Source organism: Nomascus leucogenys, chromosome 18, assembly GCF_006542625.1.
Source record: "Nomascus leucogenys isolate Asia chromosome 18, Asia_NLE_v1, whole genome shotgun sequence".
In the NCBI taxonomy this organism is placed as follows: Eukaryota; Metazoa; Chordata; class Mammalia; order Primates; family Hylobatidae; genus Nomascus; species Nomascus leucogenys.
Window position 1 is genome coordinate 12886563 of NC_044398.1, and position 16561 is coordinate 12903123.

General features: G+C 50.4%; 2 protein-coding genes across 2 annotated transcripts; one reads left to right on the top strand and one right to left on the bottom strand.

Annotated features, from left to right (window-relative positions):
- Positions 1–514: 514 nt before the first annotated feature.
- ADO (2-aminoethanethiol dioxygenase) lies at positions 515–4275 on the top strand. Its single transcript, XM_030798318.1, has one exon. It carries the CDS (start codon positions 867–869, stop codon positions 1677–1679), a length of 813 nt encoding a protein of 270 aa, XP_030654178.1. The 5' UTR covers positions 515–866; the 3' UTR covers positions 1680–4275.
- Positions 4276–7779: 3504 nt separating this feature from the next.
- On the bottom strand, positions 7780–12177 carry EGR2 (early growth response 2). The gene is made up of 2 exons (XM_030798319.1): positions 11657–12177; positions 7780–10264 (listed from the first exon to the last, which is right to left on the bottom strand). Exons 1-2 carry the CDS (start codon positions 11823–11825, stop codon positions 9003–9005), a joined length of 1431 nt encoding a protein of 476 aa, XP_030654179.1. The 5' UTR covers positions 11826–12177; the 3' UTR covers positions 7780–9002.
- Positions 12178–16561: the final 4384 nt, after the last annotated feature.

The window sequence follows — 16561 nt, forward strand, 5'->3', positions numbered from 1 at the left end:
CTGGGCCAAGTAACCTTGATGATCACAGAGGACGGCCTGGACCCCCTCCCCTCCTAGGAAACACAAAATTACAAAAGCGCCCTCCTGCAATTCCCGTGGGAGACAGTGCTGCCTAGGCCGCTATGAGGAGCTAAGGCTGACTCAACAGCCTCCTTCCCAGGAGCAAGGCCAAAAGAAGGCGACCCTGCACGGCTAACCAGGCCCCAGGGCGGCGCCAAGAGGTTAACGACCCTCCTTGCCCCGTTCCTTATGAAGGCCAAGAGCCTCCACTACTCCGCGGGCCAGCTGGCGGAAGTGCGTCACTCCACCCTGCGGGGGGTGCCGGGAGTTGTAGTCAAGTGGCTACTACTCTTTCACCCCGATTCATCTTTTTTAAAACAAGAAAAACACCTCTGCATCCTGAAAAAGATCGCTTTATGCCCAACATGTGTAATAGTTCCTCCATTTTCCAATCAACAAGGTGAACTGTCTCAGCGCTCAAGAGGAGGGCCGGACTACAAGTCCCGGCATGCTCCGCAGGGTCCCCGGGCGCCCGGCCACCGTCGTAGGTGCGGGCCGCATGAATGGAGCGCCGGGCGTAAGGCAAAGCCTGGCACCGTCCGCGCTGCCGGTATCTGCTCCCGGAGCGTGAGTGCGGGGTGTGGAGCGTGCGCGTGCGCGCTCAGAGGGGGCTCAAGGCGAGCGCGCCGGGCAGTTGCGGGCGCGTGGCTGCTGAGGTTGGCGGCGGTGCCGCGCGCCGGACGGGCCGGTGGTTGCGGGGCCTCCCGCCTCGACCCGGGCTGCCGGCAGCCGTGGCGGCCGCCGGGGACCGTAAGGGGCGGAGGAAAGGCGGGGGCCGGTCCCGGCACGCGGAGGAGCAGCCGACCATGCCCCGAGACAACATGGCCTCCTTGATCCAACGGATCGCCCGCCAGGCTTGCCTCACCTTCCGGGGCAGCGGGGGCGGCCGCGGCGCTTCCGATCGCGGCGCGGCTTCTGGCCCGGAGGCGCCGATGCCGCCGGGCTTCCCCGAGAACCTGAGCAAGCTGAAGAGCCTCCTGACCCAGGTCCGCGCCGAGGACTTGAACATCGCCCCGCGCAAGGCCACACTGCAGCCGCTGCCGCCCAACCTGCCGCCAGTCACCTACATGCACATCTACGAGACAGACGGCTTCAGCCTGGGCGTGTTCCTGCTCAAGAGCGGCACGTCCATCCCGCTGCACGACCACCCGGGCATGCACGGCATGCTCAAGGTGCTATACGGCACCGTGCGCATCAGCTGCATGGACAAGCTAGACGCAGGCGGCGGGCAACGGCCGCGGGCCTTGCCGCCCGAGCAGCAGTTCGAGCCACCGCTGCAGCCCCGGGAGCGAGAAGCTGTGCGGCCGGGCGTGCTGCGTTCGCGGGCCGAGTACACCGAGGCCAGCGGCCCCTGCATCCTCACACCGCACCGGGACAACCTGCACCAGATCGACGCCGTGGAAGGGCCTGCCGCCTTCCTGGACATCCTGGCCCCGCCCTACGACCCGGACGATGGCCGGGACTGCCACTATTACCGGGTGCTGGAGCCAGTCAGGCCCAAGGAGGCCTCCAGCTCGGCCTGTGACCTGCCTCGAGAGGTGTGGCTCCTGGAGACCCCACAGGCCGATGACTTCTGGTGCGAGGGAGAACCCTATCCAGGTCCCAAGGTCTTCCCTTGAAGCCACCGGCGCCCAGGAGCGGTGGGCCGAAGACGTGCCCTACCCTACCACAAGGGCTGTGTCTCTACCCCCTAGCCTGGGCGTTGGATCTACTGGAATGAGCAGCAGCCGCTTCCTCGGCAGCCTTGGGAAGCACGGGCGACTGGACAGCAGCCGCCGGGCACGGTTATGGGGGCGGGGTGGGCGGGGAGGCTAGATTGTTTCCTGGTACTGTCACTGCCACTGGGGCTTTGATTTGGAGGAATGGGGCAGGGGACTATGTGAAGCGCTTCCATCCTAAAGCCATAATGAAAATATCTTCCTCTCTTCCCCATTCTATACAAAATACTAAGTGGTTTTCTTCCCGCCACTCCCTACCCCTTAGGTAAATAGGGTTTATTTTCCACTCATGCCCTTATGCCCTTTTTTCTTATAGTTTTAACTTATTGACTGTGCATGACCCAGTGGTTTGAATTGTTTTTAGTTCAAGTCATTGGTAAAAACTAGGTTTAAAGAGTTGAGCTACTGTTTAAAGTGAGCTGGCCTGCCTAATTAATTCCTTGTGAAAACGAAATGATTTTTTTCAGTTTGGTGATCACTCTCACAACATAACTATGCATGTAGAGGACAAGATTTATTTTCTTTCCTCCCTTTGCCCAGTAGCCACATCTGATTTACTCAGGCAGCATCTACTAAGAAATTCAGCACCTGCTTATCTCTGTGACATGGTCACTTAGAGCTTATCTTCCCTATGAATCTCCAGATCTGTGAGTTGAGCAGATTTCATGTTGCAGATTCACCTTTAATGCAAAGACTGTATTATCCTCACATGACTTTTTTTCTTGTCTTACTGTACCATAAAAGGTGATAGAGTAATTCTGTATTTTCTAACGGGAAGATTCAAAGGAGCTGAATGTGTTATGCTTCCAAACAACTGAATGTAAAACACTCCTAGCCAGCTGTTGCATTCCCTATGTTTATTTACTTCCAATATTTTACTGTAAAAGTAGGGAGAAATATTGATAGCTGTTTCACATTCTCTCAGGAACTTTAATGTTCCCGACTCGGGTGATTGCAGCTGTGGTGCTGGCAGTGTTGTCTCAACCCTCTCCCTAAAACGACTGAGTGCTGGGTACATCTAATGTGGTTTTCTGTAGGAAGAGATAGAAGGCACAGAAGATCACAGCTAGACAATTGAGAATTAACTCTACTACTAGCCATTTTAGGGCACCAAAACTTGGGATTAAACACTTCTTACTTCCCACTCCCATCTTCTGAAACGAAGTCTTGCTATCTGTGACTAGTTTTATTTTTGTGCTTTTAATAGTCCGAGCAGTCTTACCTTGTTTACAAATGTATTGACACCATTTGCTTCAGGCCATGGAGCACTGTTTCTCCCTTTTTACTATTTATAGGATTCCTTTTTTTCACAAGACTTTTAATAAAAACAAATTGTAGAAATAAACACATTAAAATTTGCCCAGCTGTCGTCTAAGCCCTCTTGATTGACTTGCCCAAGTGGCAATAGAGTTCTAATATCTATAATAAAGGGAGATTTGCTATTATTGGTGGAATGTTGACCCCGTATGTAGAGAAACAGTACGTGCCTTTGCCTCTTTACGCACACAGAGACCCAGGGTGAGGAAGTATTTGTTCCCAGTTTTTAAGATAGTATAAAAAAGCAAATACTTGGTGAGTGATTTAAAAATAAAACCAAAACACAAAAAGATATTCCACAGGACATGCCACTTTATTATAAAACCTGACACAGGCATAGTACCAAGTATTTCCTTCATTGTTGCTAAAATTGTTTTATTGTAGCTCCACATTCTGGTGTAGTTTAAAATGCCTTTGGGGGCAGTTTGAAGCAGTTCTTCATGCCACTTAGTTTGAAAATAAAATTCTAGATATGCAAATGATTTTCTTAGAAAACTTCACAAAATAAAAGGTGTTGTTTTTTTTCCCATAGCACAGTAATGAATGTGGTTATCAGTCACATACTTTTTTGGATTATATTGTAGCAAAAAGTTGATTAGCTTACCAAGATTATTAATAGCAATGTATGTGTTATAATACAACTTAGTACATTAAAGCTACAAAAACTCATCCTGGCTGTAGGATAGTAATAAAGGAAGAATTATGACTTCATTATGAAAAAAAGAAGTTTTAAAGTTTTCAATTACAAGCAATTTGGAAGAAAAAACCTAAGGTGCTTTTCAAAAGAGTAACTGAAATTTTTGCAGGCCAAAACAGCAATATGATATCTCAGATTTAGTTCAGTAAGAACAGTGAAACTTTGGGGTCACTAATAAATTCTGAGTAAATTAGTGGTGAAGACAAAATGTAACTTGTTTTAATGAGCCACTAAGGAAAGAATATGCTTATTACAAAGACAAAATGTGGTGCAGAAAGTGTCTTGTACCTGTGTGCATAAACTGTTAGTCATGACTGACTTGGTGTGTTGCTATTGTGTTTCTATATACTCCCTCCAATATAGATAATGTTTTCATAACAACTGTGGGATAAAAGTTATCGTCCCCTTGGAAAGACTAATGAGCACAATGATATTAATCACTTTTATGGTGAATAATAAATGCAATAATTGCCTCATGGGTGAGAAATTGTCTGTCTAAATGCTTCTGAAGCTTTTAAAGTATCTGGTTCTGTCACTGGCCAGTTATATCAATGCAGAGTATTGTGTACCTACTTACTATTTTATGAGAATTGATTTTTACTAAGCCTGATTTGAATGGGTTGCATTTACACCAACTGCTATTTATTAATGAAAGTGATAGCCTGCTTTTTAAGTAATATGTGTTTTGTCAACAGGAGAGGGTTTTCTGAGCTTTTAACACTAGTAACCATGAACTTCTTCCAAAATCCACACCTTTTATTCCCCTTTTTCATTGTCTCCTTGTAGGTGCCTCAGTCCTGGCATCTCGGGAGGACTCTGCCATTACTCATCTGTTACTGATTCTGAATCTTGTGCTCTAGCTCTACAGCCCAATGAAGAAGCAATATATCTTTAATTCAGGGCTTGCCTTTTGCTTTCCAACTCTAACCTGAGAGCAGTGCTACTTCCGTAATTGCAGGTCTAAATAACTTAAGCGTATATACAGAAGCCAATCGCTGATCACTTCCATTGCAATGAGGCATCTGTTGTCAAAGAAGGAAACCATTTGTCAAGTCCCTTATAGATATTGAATCTGCAAACCCAAATCCGGGGATGTTTACGTTTCTGGATTAAAATCAGTGTACCTGTAATCCCAGCACTTTGGGAGGCTGAGGCAGGCAGATCACCTGAGGTCAGGAGTTTGAGACCGCCTGGCCAACATGGCGAAACCCGATCTCTACTAAAAGTACAAAAATTAGTCAGGCATGGTAGTGGGCACCTGTAATCCCAGCTACCTGGAAGGCTGAGGCAGGAGAATCGCTTGAATCCGGGAGGCAGAGGTTGCAGTTAGCCAAGATCGTGCCACTGCACTCCAGTCTGGGTGACAACTGCAAGACTGCATCTCAAAAAAGAAAGGAAAAAAAAAATCAGTGTACTGATGGAAAATGAAGACATGTTTCAAATTGTTTAGAGATAATTCTTACTTGATTATTGCAAGACAGGGAAAACCTTACCTGCTCTGATGTCAACAGTTTGATTACCATTAAAGGTTCACAATATATACTGTAAGATTATGTTGTACTAAAAACTAGTGGCCTTCTGCAGATTTCTAAAGCCCAAGTAATATACACTTAAAAATAGTTTATTTCCTTGAGAGTGAGCTTTGAAACAGCATGAGGGAAAACACATCTGAAGCTAATGTCTAATCGGACTATTTTGCTGTAACAGAAAAAACTTAACTTTGTATTTAACCTAAGGAAAATAAGATAGTACTATACAAGAAAACAAAAATACTTTCATTCTGGAAGGAAAGAGTTTTAGGACTTATTTTCTTTCCTTAGTTTTTGTTTTGTTTTCCTGTGGAATTTGTTTAGTTTTAGCTTCTGCTGGCAGCATTTTTGGGACTTGTGTTAATGCTGACCGCTCTTCCCCCCGCGCCCCCCCCGCACACACACACACAAGTGGTATTAAGTGGTTAAAATGTCACTGCAGCCATTTTTAATATATATAAAACAATTTGCCTTAATCTTATTAGCAGCTGGGATAATGAAATTAAATAGCCAGGTTTACGAAAACTTGTAAGCCTTATGTAGGTATAATCAACGCATTTTTAATATGAATTGAAATATCTCAAAAGCACTACGAATCTTTAAGGAATTATTCTCCAAAAGTGTATGTACAAGATTAGAAGAAGACATTTTTCTATGCTTTATTTCTAGAGCAATGTAAAAAATGAGACGTGCAAGAAGCACCCTGAACATTTTAAGCAGAGAGCAAAATCGGATTAAAGATACTGACCTCACATGTTGAAATCTACTACTAAAAGCCACAAAGTTGGCTCTGAGGAAATGCTGAGATGTGGTGTTCCTTATGGTATGTGTGTTAATGCTACCTCACCAAACCCACGTCAGGGTGAAAGTGATTATGTAACCAATTTTGCTGTCATCAAAATATCTTCTATTTTATTTTTGAGATGACTTAGTCTACTGCTTCGTAAGTAATTGTTAAGATTATCTTGATTGAAAATCCTCTAAGATTAGAATTTGGCAAGACAAATATATCTTACAAAATTTGGGTATACTATATTTTAATATAATGAAATCTTGGTGGGAGGGAAGTATTCTTTAAAATCACGTAATTGTCAAAATGTGGCATTGTCTTATACTTACCAAAGTTGGACAAGCAAGGATGATACTGTGCCAACAAGCTGGGAAACAGGAACTAATGAGAAAACACCTGTCACTAAAAAAATATGAAACAAGTTCTGAAAACTCTTGTTTCGTAGTAATAGAATAGAGAGATTCTACATCCTTGAAATAGGGATGGAGAAGAGATATAGAAGAAAGCCATTCATTCCCTCCACAAATTAGATTTCAAATTCTAGTGCTGGTAAGGGCAAAAGGTGGTTTCCAGAGTAGCTGTAACCATCTGCTATTCTGAAATACAGGTTGAGTCGAGGGAGTCTTAACAGTGCTGAAGGGCAAATAGACAAAGGGATTTTCAGATGTCAGCTAAACAGTGGACGCTGCAGCAACATGTTACATTTGTGTAAGGATCCAGAAGTGGGTGAACTTAAATGATATTTAGGCCCAGATTTTACAGTAAAGATGATAACTTCACAAAGGCATCATCTGTTTACTTTGTGGCTAAATTATTTTTTGGTGAATTTATATTTTAAAACCACTACAAACGACTTGCAGTAAAATGAACCCTACAGTATATTCTTTGCAAACCCTTACCCAGTACCATGGAGGACTATATTGGCCTGTTTAGTTTAGATTATCTTTGAGATTTTCTTGAGGCACCTATCTTATCCAATGAGCTGAGTATTTTGATAGTCACTTCTAGACCCACCAAACCTTTGGCAGATCAATGATTCTTTCAAATAGGGGTAATCAATTGGGAAGTGAAGGTTGGAGAGAAATGAGTCCTGGGGTAATTCCTTTGACAACCCATTCATGCTGTCATCAGCAGCGTCTGGGAGCATTTTCGATCTGAAGAGATGATAGCGCTTTTCAAAAAGTTTTCTGTGGTCATGAGACTAATCCTGGAAGCTGAAAGTCATTTCCAGCTTGACCACGCCACCACACTTTCCACAAAGCCACATCTCGTCTGAGTTCTAGACCCTGGTCAGGGTTCTGAAAGCGGTTGCAAATGTGTAGTCTCCGAGTGGGCACTTGTTTGTAAGTATTTATTTTCCGGAGCCCACTCAGGAGCGGAGAGAAGCTATAGGCTGTTAGAGACAACGGAACAATGAGTCAAAACAACGCCTCCCCACTTTTACACTAATGCATGGGGGAAATCCCCAGAACACTAGTGTTTGATTATGAATGGAGCCTGCTTTGGGGTTGGTGTCCACAGGCTAGCAAAGAAGACCTGGAGACCATGGTTTGGTCAAAGCATTTTCACTGGTGCTTAGTGCTGTTTTTTAAACAATATTCCCACAAAGACAATGACTGTTTAATTCCCACCCAGTAAGTATTTCAGAAATGATTTCTGCAACAAAAATATTGTTGAAAAGTATTTATTTACACTATAGTCACAAACCATCCATTATCTGAACTTCAGTTAGTGGTTTTGCGTTAGAATAGATTTATTTTTTCACAACTATTAAGAGCTAATGACCAAACAAATCAGCTCCAGTAACATTATGTACATTCTTATCTGAAATTTGACTACAAAGGTAACACTTTTAAGTCACAAAACAAAGCATACAAAAATATACTTTCTAAAAAAAATTCCAAATATTAATAGGCAGAAATATACAGCCATACTAAACTCAGGGAGTGATTTTTTTTTCCATAATAAGGCAACCCATTTACATGCAGACCCTGTAACATTGTCTACATCACACAAGGCACCAAGGACACTTCCAACACAATTGCATGCATCCTAGTTTCAGAGAATATATGTACATCCCCCTTAAATAAGTTAACCTCTGACTCATTTCAAGAGATCATAAATGCTTTACATTTTTTCCCAAAGATTCAGAATTTAGAGAACAGTGTACATCAAAAATACACAAAATCTGAGTGGATATACACTGAAAAAATAGCCTACATTTCTCAAACAACTCGAAAAGGAGCAGATATTGCTATGTCCCTCCCATCACATTGCACTTCTGTTCTCTGAGTTTATAATACATATTGCTTCAAGGGTTGAGACAACTAGATAGGCTCTGATTCGCCATTCTAGGGCCACAGAGTGCGGCATAAAGGCCATACTTCACTCACTGTACAATGTCCCCCAAATCAGTCCCAAGCCATAAAGTGCACATCAGTTTTGCTTGTCTTTTTGCTGGCCCCACTTGAAGGGATCAGCATCTCCCAACCTATTGTAGAAAACGTCTTAGATCAACTCGGACATCCAGGGTCAAAAAACCTGTGATGGGTCAAAATAAGGGGAAGTGGGGTAGCAAAACCTAGTCAAACAACCCTCTAAAGCAGGGTCAGACCTCAGCCCTCTTGGCCAGGGGTCCCCACACCACCGCCTTCTGAGCCTCCCCTTTGCCTTGGGTTGATAGTCAACTCACCTAAGAGAGACTAGAATGGGCTAAGTTTTAGGAAGAACCTGCTTCTAGGTGGAAAGGGGGCAGTGCTATTCCCACCAAAGCCCTTTGCCCAACAAAGGGAGAGAGGGACAGGGAAGGGTGGTAGTGTTTGTTGTGCAGCTCCAGTGGACAAAGGGCCTCCGGGACCTTTGGGAGCTGGTGTGTCAGCCTGAGTCTCATCTCAAGGTGTCCGGGTCCGAGAGGAGCAAGGGGCGAGCGGCCCTCCGCCAAGAGTGCTGCTGTTACTGCTGCACAGGGTACCCCCAGGCTGCATGCCCCCAGAGCAGGAGGCTGTAGAGGGGGCTGGCACTGATGCAGAGGGGGCACTGCTTTTCCGCTCTTTCTGTCTCAGGTGGATCTTGGTGTGGCGCTTCCTCTCATCACTCCGGGCAAACTTTCGGCCACAGTAGTCACAGGCGAAGGGCTTCTCACCGGTGTGGGTGCGGATATGGGTGGTGAGGTGGTCACTGCGGCTGAAGTTGCGCATGCAGATCCGACACTGGAAGGGCTTATGCCCAGTGTGGATTCGGATGTGCCGTGTCAGCTCGTCAGAGCGGGAGAATCGCCGGTCGCAGCCTTCTGCTGGGCACGGGTAGGGCCTCTCGTGCACTGGCGTCTTGCTAGGTCTGTTGGGGTACTTGCGAGGCCTCAGAATGGGCCGCAGTGGCAGGTGGTGTGGGTTATAGGCGGCGGCAGCAGCTGCTGCTGCTGCTGCTGAGCTGCTACCAGGCAGCCGGGGTCCCTCGCTGCCTCCACTGGCCCCTGGTCCGGTTACCCCAGCACTGGGGCCCCCCAGGGTAAAGTTACGGATCGTAGAGAGTGGAGTGAGTGGAGGGGGCACCCGCAGGGTGTCCAGGGGGCAGGGAAAGGGCTTACGGTCTGGGCCAGCTGTACCATGTAGGTCTCTCTGGCACTGAGATGGAAAGAATCCAGGATAGTCTGGGATCATTGGGAAGAGACCTGGGTCCGTAGCAGGCTTGGGGGACGGATAGGAAGGAGGTGGTGGGTAGGCCAGAGAGGAAGAGGTGGAGGTGGTGGCTGCTGACAGGAAGGCAGAAGGGTCCTGGTAGAGGTCTCCTGCACAACCAGAATAAGGAGGAGGAGGCGGTGGCGGAGAGTACAGGTGGTCCAGGTCAGGCTGGGTCTGGGACATGGTGCACACACCCAGGGGTCCTGTGGCCAGTGGGTTGGGGGAGGCAGAGGTGACGCTGGACGAGGCTGTGGTCGAAGCTGGGGAAGTGACCCCTTGCAAGATGCCTGCACTCACAATATTGATGATGCCTTCTGGGTAGCAGCTGGCACCAGGGTACTGAGGGTCAATGGAGAACTTGCCCATGTAAGTGAAGGTCTGGTTTCTAGGTGCAGAGACGGGAGCAAAGCTGCTGGGATATGGGAGATCCAACGACCTCTTCTCTCCAGTCATGTCAATGTTGATCATGCCATCTGGGGAGGGAAAAGGCAGAATAGAGGTGGAACAATGAAAGTACAGCCAGGACTCCCTTCTCACCCCCGCTCACACAGGTCCATTTCCAAGGCCCAGAGTCTCAGCACTGTACAGCTGTGGCAAAGTCCAAAAGGTGGGGAAATTGAGGCCCACAGAGTGTAAGAAGAGGCCAGCCCAACTGTGGCAACCCATTGACAGTACAGAACTCAAGAACTACCTCCAAAAAAGCAGAATGAGCTTTTCCCAACTCCCCTCCACCCCCAGCCATCTGTGGCTCTAGTCCCCAATAAAAAACACCCAATAATAGCAACAACAATATTTTAAAAAGCCTCGTCTGCCCGGAGCTTCTCTCCCTCTTTTTTGCCTAGGGGTTCCACGGCTGAGGCACCAGGACAAACACCACCCAAGAATCGACCTATCCCAGTCAGTGCCGTGATGGTGCCAAACCGAGAGGAGAGCCCGAGAAGGGGGTGGGTTATTTCCCGGCTGCTCCCCATCGCCGGCGCCTTGTGCCTTTTTCTCCCTCCCTCTCCCACTGCGCTTCAGCCGAGAGCTGCTGGAGGGAATGGGGGCTGTAGAGGAAGTAGTCCGTAGGTTTCCGTGCCCTCCCAGTCTTCTCCGCCTTTCCCGACAGCCGCGCGTCCCCGCCTCAGCCCAAGGCCAGTGGCCCGGCTTCGAGGAAGGCGCGGGGGCCGCGAGAGACGACTTTCCACTGCATCGCCAAGGAAACCGGCATCGCCGGTGCCCCCGCGGGCCTCCCTCGGCAGTCCGGGGGCTGCTTCCCGCCGTTGCCCGCCCTCCTCCACCACCCACTCCCTGCCTCCGCCGGCCGGAGCCCCCGCCTTGCTAACCCCCTCAACTTCGCGGGCGGCGCGCAGGTGGGGGCGCGCCTCCAGGCCGCAAGAAGGGAGCGCTCCGAGATTTTCCCGGGGTCGGCTCTGCCCAGGAGAGAGCTACCGACGCTTTCCCCTGGCGCTTCTCCGCCGCTCGGCTCTCCAGGCGCGCATCTCTCCCCGGGAGCCGCGAACTTTACCGTCACTTTGCCCCTGCCCCGGGAGAGGGGAGGTCGAAGTGCTGCCGGCCAGAGGGCCTGCGCAAGCCTCGAAGCCCGGGGGGACGCCTCTTCCACCCCCATCCCTGCGCTCGCCCGGGGCTGGGCGCGCCGGGGCGCACGCACGCCGGTTTGCTGGCGACCTGGCGCATCTGCCCGCGCGCCCTGGTCTCAGCTGTCGCAGGTTCCTCCTGCACCCACTTCCAGTCTTCAAAGCCAGTGCAGTCAGCACCGTCCACCTGGAGCCCCAATCCTCTCCTGCGATTCCCGCACATCCACTGCACCCCATCCACCACCTCCGGGCCGCGCAGGTCCGGGCCTGCGAAGACACGCGGCTTACCTCCGGCCACTCCGTTCATCTGGTCAAAGGGGCCTCCCAGTTCGGCATTGGGAAAGATGGTCACCGACGTGGCGGCGAGGTCCTCCACCGGGTAGATGTTGTCAGACAGCTGGTGCACAAAACCACTGAGAGTTACTGGGATTTTGTCTACGGCCTTGGCGGTCATCATTTGCTCCTCGCACAACCTGGAGACCCAACTCCCTCGCTACCTGGAGTGTCAGAAAAGCCGTTTTGGAGAGGGGTTGGACTGAGCCTGGGATGGTATCTCCTTTTGCCCTCCACACTTAAAAACAACCACCACACACACCAAAAAAAAAAAAAAAAAAAAAAAAAAAATCAACAGAAATAAAAGTAGCAAACAAGTTGCTGTTTTTTAAGAAATAAGAAAAATGTCTATTTGCCACTGACTCTCTCCTGTCTGTGTTCCGGCTGCTGGGAAGCCAGGAGTTGCTGGTGTAGTGTTATTATACAGTCAGTGTGTCCCCTCGCCGAGCTATTAATCAATTGCTCCTCGCTCAGTTAGACGGAAAGTGTTGCTCTAAGTATTTATGGGCAGGTCTTCAATACCCGTGACGTCGCTGCCCATATATGGACTGAGGAACAGGGCTGGGCCAGGCGGCTTTTGCCGTCACATGGCTGATTTGCATACACGGGCTCGGCCGCGCGGACTCCGCCGGGCTCGCGACTTCCAGCTCGCAGGCGGCGGGGATCGCTGGGGTCCCGGGCGCGCGGCCCTAGCTGCAGTCTGGGTCCGGGGCACAGGGATCGCGGGGGAGAGGGCGCGCCATGGACCCAGTCACAGCCACAGCATGAGAGCGAGCTGCTCCGGTCTGCGGCTCAGCCTCCCCGGGCGGGGAGGAATTCCGGTTCTCTGGGACTTTCCAAAAAAGGCGAAGATCCGGTGCCGGCGGCTCCGCCTCCTTAGCCCTTGTTTGGGAGCCATTCCGGAAAATTAAACTTCGGAAAGAAACCGAGCGGAGCCGAGACACTACAGTCAAACCCCTACTCACTTTCTTGGCAGCTCAAAACCGCAAGCAAAAGGAGGCAGCGAAGAAAAAAAAAAGCTACATGCATTCACGGAAGCTGACTGCTTTTTTCTGAATTACTTGGTGGAAAGAAGTGGCTGGTGATAAGAGTGAATGCGTATTGCTTTTTTGGAAAGTCTGTTCTATTTATACAGGAGCGAAAACGGAACAGGTTTGGGTTGTTTGTTTGTTTAAGTATTTTGGGCACCTTGGGACTGGGAGGGTAAACCCTAGGAGGAGCAGAATTACTGTGGGGAGCTTCGAGAGAAATCCTCAGCCGGAGACACCCTCCTTCCTCTGCCCGCGCGCTCCCCGCCCCCCTTCAGCTGCTGCGCGGAGCGGGCGCCCTTCCCGGTGCGTCTGGGCGGTCGGCTGCGTGGGGGCGTCCAGATGGAAGCTTGGACACTCACCCTGCCCCTCCACACACACACACACACACACTCACACTCGCTCCACTTCCGCTACACACTCCCGCCCCCGCTGCCCTCTTCACACACCCGCTCACACACCTTGCACTACACACCTCCCTGTTGACTACGCCCGCGCGCCCGCGTTGCCACCAGTGTCCCGGCGGCAGAGCGGGCTCCGGGCTCGCCAGACAGGAGGCTCTATGAAGACACTGTCCTAACCTTCACTACCTGTCCCTGCAGCCACAGAATCCCCCTGACCCCCATAGCCCACGATCCAGGACCGCGCCCTGCCCGCACCCGAGCCAGAATACACGTACTAGAATAAATATTTTCTCTCCCTCGCCAAAAAACACCTCGGTGAGCCCAGCGCGGTCCTCAGTGACGGCGGAAAGCATCTCTAATCACTTTCAAGACGCCATCCCCATCCCCCAACCCACTCGTTTTACTTTGCGAGACCCCGGTAGAAACCCTTCTGTTTAGTTCCCAAAGCAATGTTTAAAAACTTTTCCAAAGTCCAAATAGCAGCAGGTTCTGGCTTGCTGGGCGCAAAGCTTCTACCTCCCAGTGCGCCCCAGCCCGCAATGGGTAGCCGGGCCTGGCCGGGACCCCACAGGAGGCTGGTCCCGGGTGCCCAAGTCCAGCGCACCGCCGCCTGCATGGCTCATTCATGGTCGTTTGTGCAGGCTGCGAACTGCCCCAGAGCCCTTTCCCGCTCCAAAGCCGCGGAGGCCAGGGATAATGCGCAGGGTCAGCCTCGCGGGCCTGTCCTGTCCCTTTTTCACCCACCGCCCGGAGCGGCCCTAGCCTAGTGTGGGCCGGGGCGGGCGGGAGCCACGGCGCCACTCCGTGGAGGGAGCGCGGCGCTGCAGGCGGCTTTCCAGCCGCTCACCTGCCTCGACCGCTGCAGCCGTGCGCCAGCTCTCGCCAGGCCCAGCGCACCGCGGTCAGGGCTCTGAGGCGGCCGGGAGTGGTCTCTCTCTCTGCTCTTCCACTCAAGCGCTGCTTCTTCCCCTCCCTCCAAAACAGCAGGTCTCCAGCGGCCGGCCATCTCTCTGACTTAAGTCACCCAGAGCACATTTGGGAAAGTTTCTCGCTCGCGCTGTGCGCTTTTTTCCAATTGGGGATGAAAAGGACATGGAAAGAAATCGCAGCAAGGTTAGCACCCTAGTAGATACCCCACCCCCAGCAAAAATGTGCAAAGTCCTATTTCTTAAGGAAAGAGAAAGAAAGAAAGAAAGAAAGAAAGAAAGAAAGAAAGAAAGAAAGAAAGAAAGAAAAAAGAAAAGCAAGAAAAGATAGCTGCGTTCTTACCACGTGCGCCAGCCCACTCCGCCTGCGCTCCGGCGGGTCCCGCGGCCCCCGCGCTGACCATGGGCAAGACGACGCCTCGGAAGGGAGTCCGACTCGCATCTCCGGCCCTGAGTCCGAAAGAACGGGGGAAAGCCGAATTATGCAAATACGGATCCCTGCGATGGGGCTCGGGTTACGGCCCCCGCCGGCCCCTTAGGTGAGGCACCCACCGGCGGCAAGCGCGGGCGAGGCGACTGCTCGCGCTTCGCTCCTCTCTGCGCACGTGGGCGGACCGGCAGGCGGGCGAGTTGCCCGGGCCGCCCCGCGACTGGCGCTGCTGCCAAACCCGCCGGCGGTCGCCGCGCGCCACCCCGAGGGGGAGCTCCTGGACGCCCGAGTGCCCGGCCAGCAGGGCGCGAGGGCAGGACCGGGGCCGGGGGTGGGGCGGGGTGCCTGAGCGAGGGAAAACCGCGAGGTCTTCGGCTGCCACCCTTCCCGGAGGAGGAGGCCAGTACAAGGCGGGTGGAGGAGGGGGCCCCATCAAGGAGTCTTGAAAGCACATTAGAGTAAATGAGAGTGACTGACCCTCTGAAATTCTTCTGAGCTTTCCAAGGACTCACACCTCCCCCTAAGAGCTACGCTGCATCAGCCTGTGGTGCGCAGGAAATGGAGTGGGGGCGGGGACGGGCGGCAGCTGCAGGGAGGCCAGGGAATGCCTGGGGCCAGTCCTGGGAGGCCTTTATTGAACCTCCGCTGAAACGAGTCAGTAGATAACTCTCGTAACCTTTGTCTTTTTGAGTGTCTCTTGAAGTACCAACCCTTAAATATGGGTAGTGCAGATAATGGAACAGAATCAAGGCGCACTCTTTCAAGCAAGCCACCCTGTGGATAAGCTCAGAAAGCTAAAGTGGCTTGCCTAAAGTCACGTAGCTGGTAAGTGGTCGTGTCCAAACTTGCAGCCGGGTCTTCTGAATCCAAGTACAGCGCACAGTGGTCGCTACATCGTGCCCTCAGGAAAACCCAGGTCTGAAAAGTGAACATTTCTTTGAGGATTGGGAGCCTGACTCAGCCCACTAAGGAAGAATCAGGCCACCTCCGCCAATTTCATCTGCTTTCTTTGCCATTTCTGAGGAGAGCAAAGCTGAGGTCAGGGCTTTCTACAGGCAAAGAGGAAGGGGCTGTCCATGGACACGCCCCCTGCCCACTGTAAAGGAAGAATTTGAGTTCTTGGGCTCTCCAGACCTAGATTGTGGATGGAATAGCCAGGCTGGCACAGAGCCAGCATACTAATAGGCGCTGTCATAAGAGAAACCAGCCCCACAGTATCCTTCCTGGAGACAGGAAGAGGTGAGAAAAGAAAGAAGTGCGGACAAGTAAAAACTCCAAAGGGTTTACTGAGCAAGATACTGTGCTGGAGTTGGAGGGGTGTGAGGATGGAGAATGTGAGAGTTGAATGCAAACATGTACCATGGTCCCTACTATTAAGCATTTGAACTTTTTTGTTTTGATTAAAAATCCAACAAAGAAACAACTTTCTTTAAAATAGACCTTAAAATGCCCGACTAAATGGGTCACTCCAAGATGTATGAGGGCTATTAAAAGAGTAGCAAACTCATGCCAGATTCCAATCCGCTTTGTCCAGATTCCAGAGCCAGAAAGTAAAATAACAAGGATGCAGAGAAGCCCTTTAGTAGGCTTGCTCCTGGGGTTGCAGAAGAGTGTTTAGGGTGACAAGCAGGGGTGGCAACCTGAGGGTCCTAGCTGGACTCCAGAGTCTCCTGAGTGATTTTTAGTTTTGTTTTTTTTTTTACCCAGATTTGAAATTCTCATTTACAATGTGGTGACAGGATCACCGTCAGCCAAGAGGGATGTCACAAATAATTTGTTAATATTTGTGTTTTGATTTATTAACATTCTTGCACATCATTATAGGCTCTACCTATTGTAATGTCATTTTTGTTCCCTTCCATACTAATACTGTTACTGGAGTGGAAGACAAATGAAGGTCAGAATTTGCCTTAACTGTGGACACTCATGAGGGTGGGGACCTGAAACTTGAGTGGCATAGAACATGTGCACTTCGGTGAAAATCAGATCAATTGCCAACTCTGCCATCCACCTAAGCCTTCCTAAAGGTGCCCCTGCATGCTGAAAAAAACTGATAAATGGTTCTCTACATT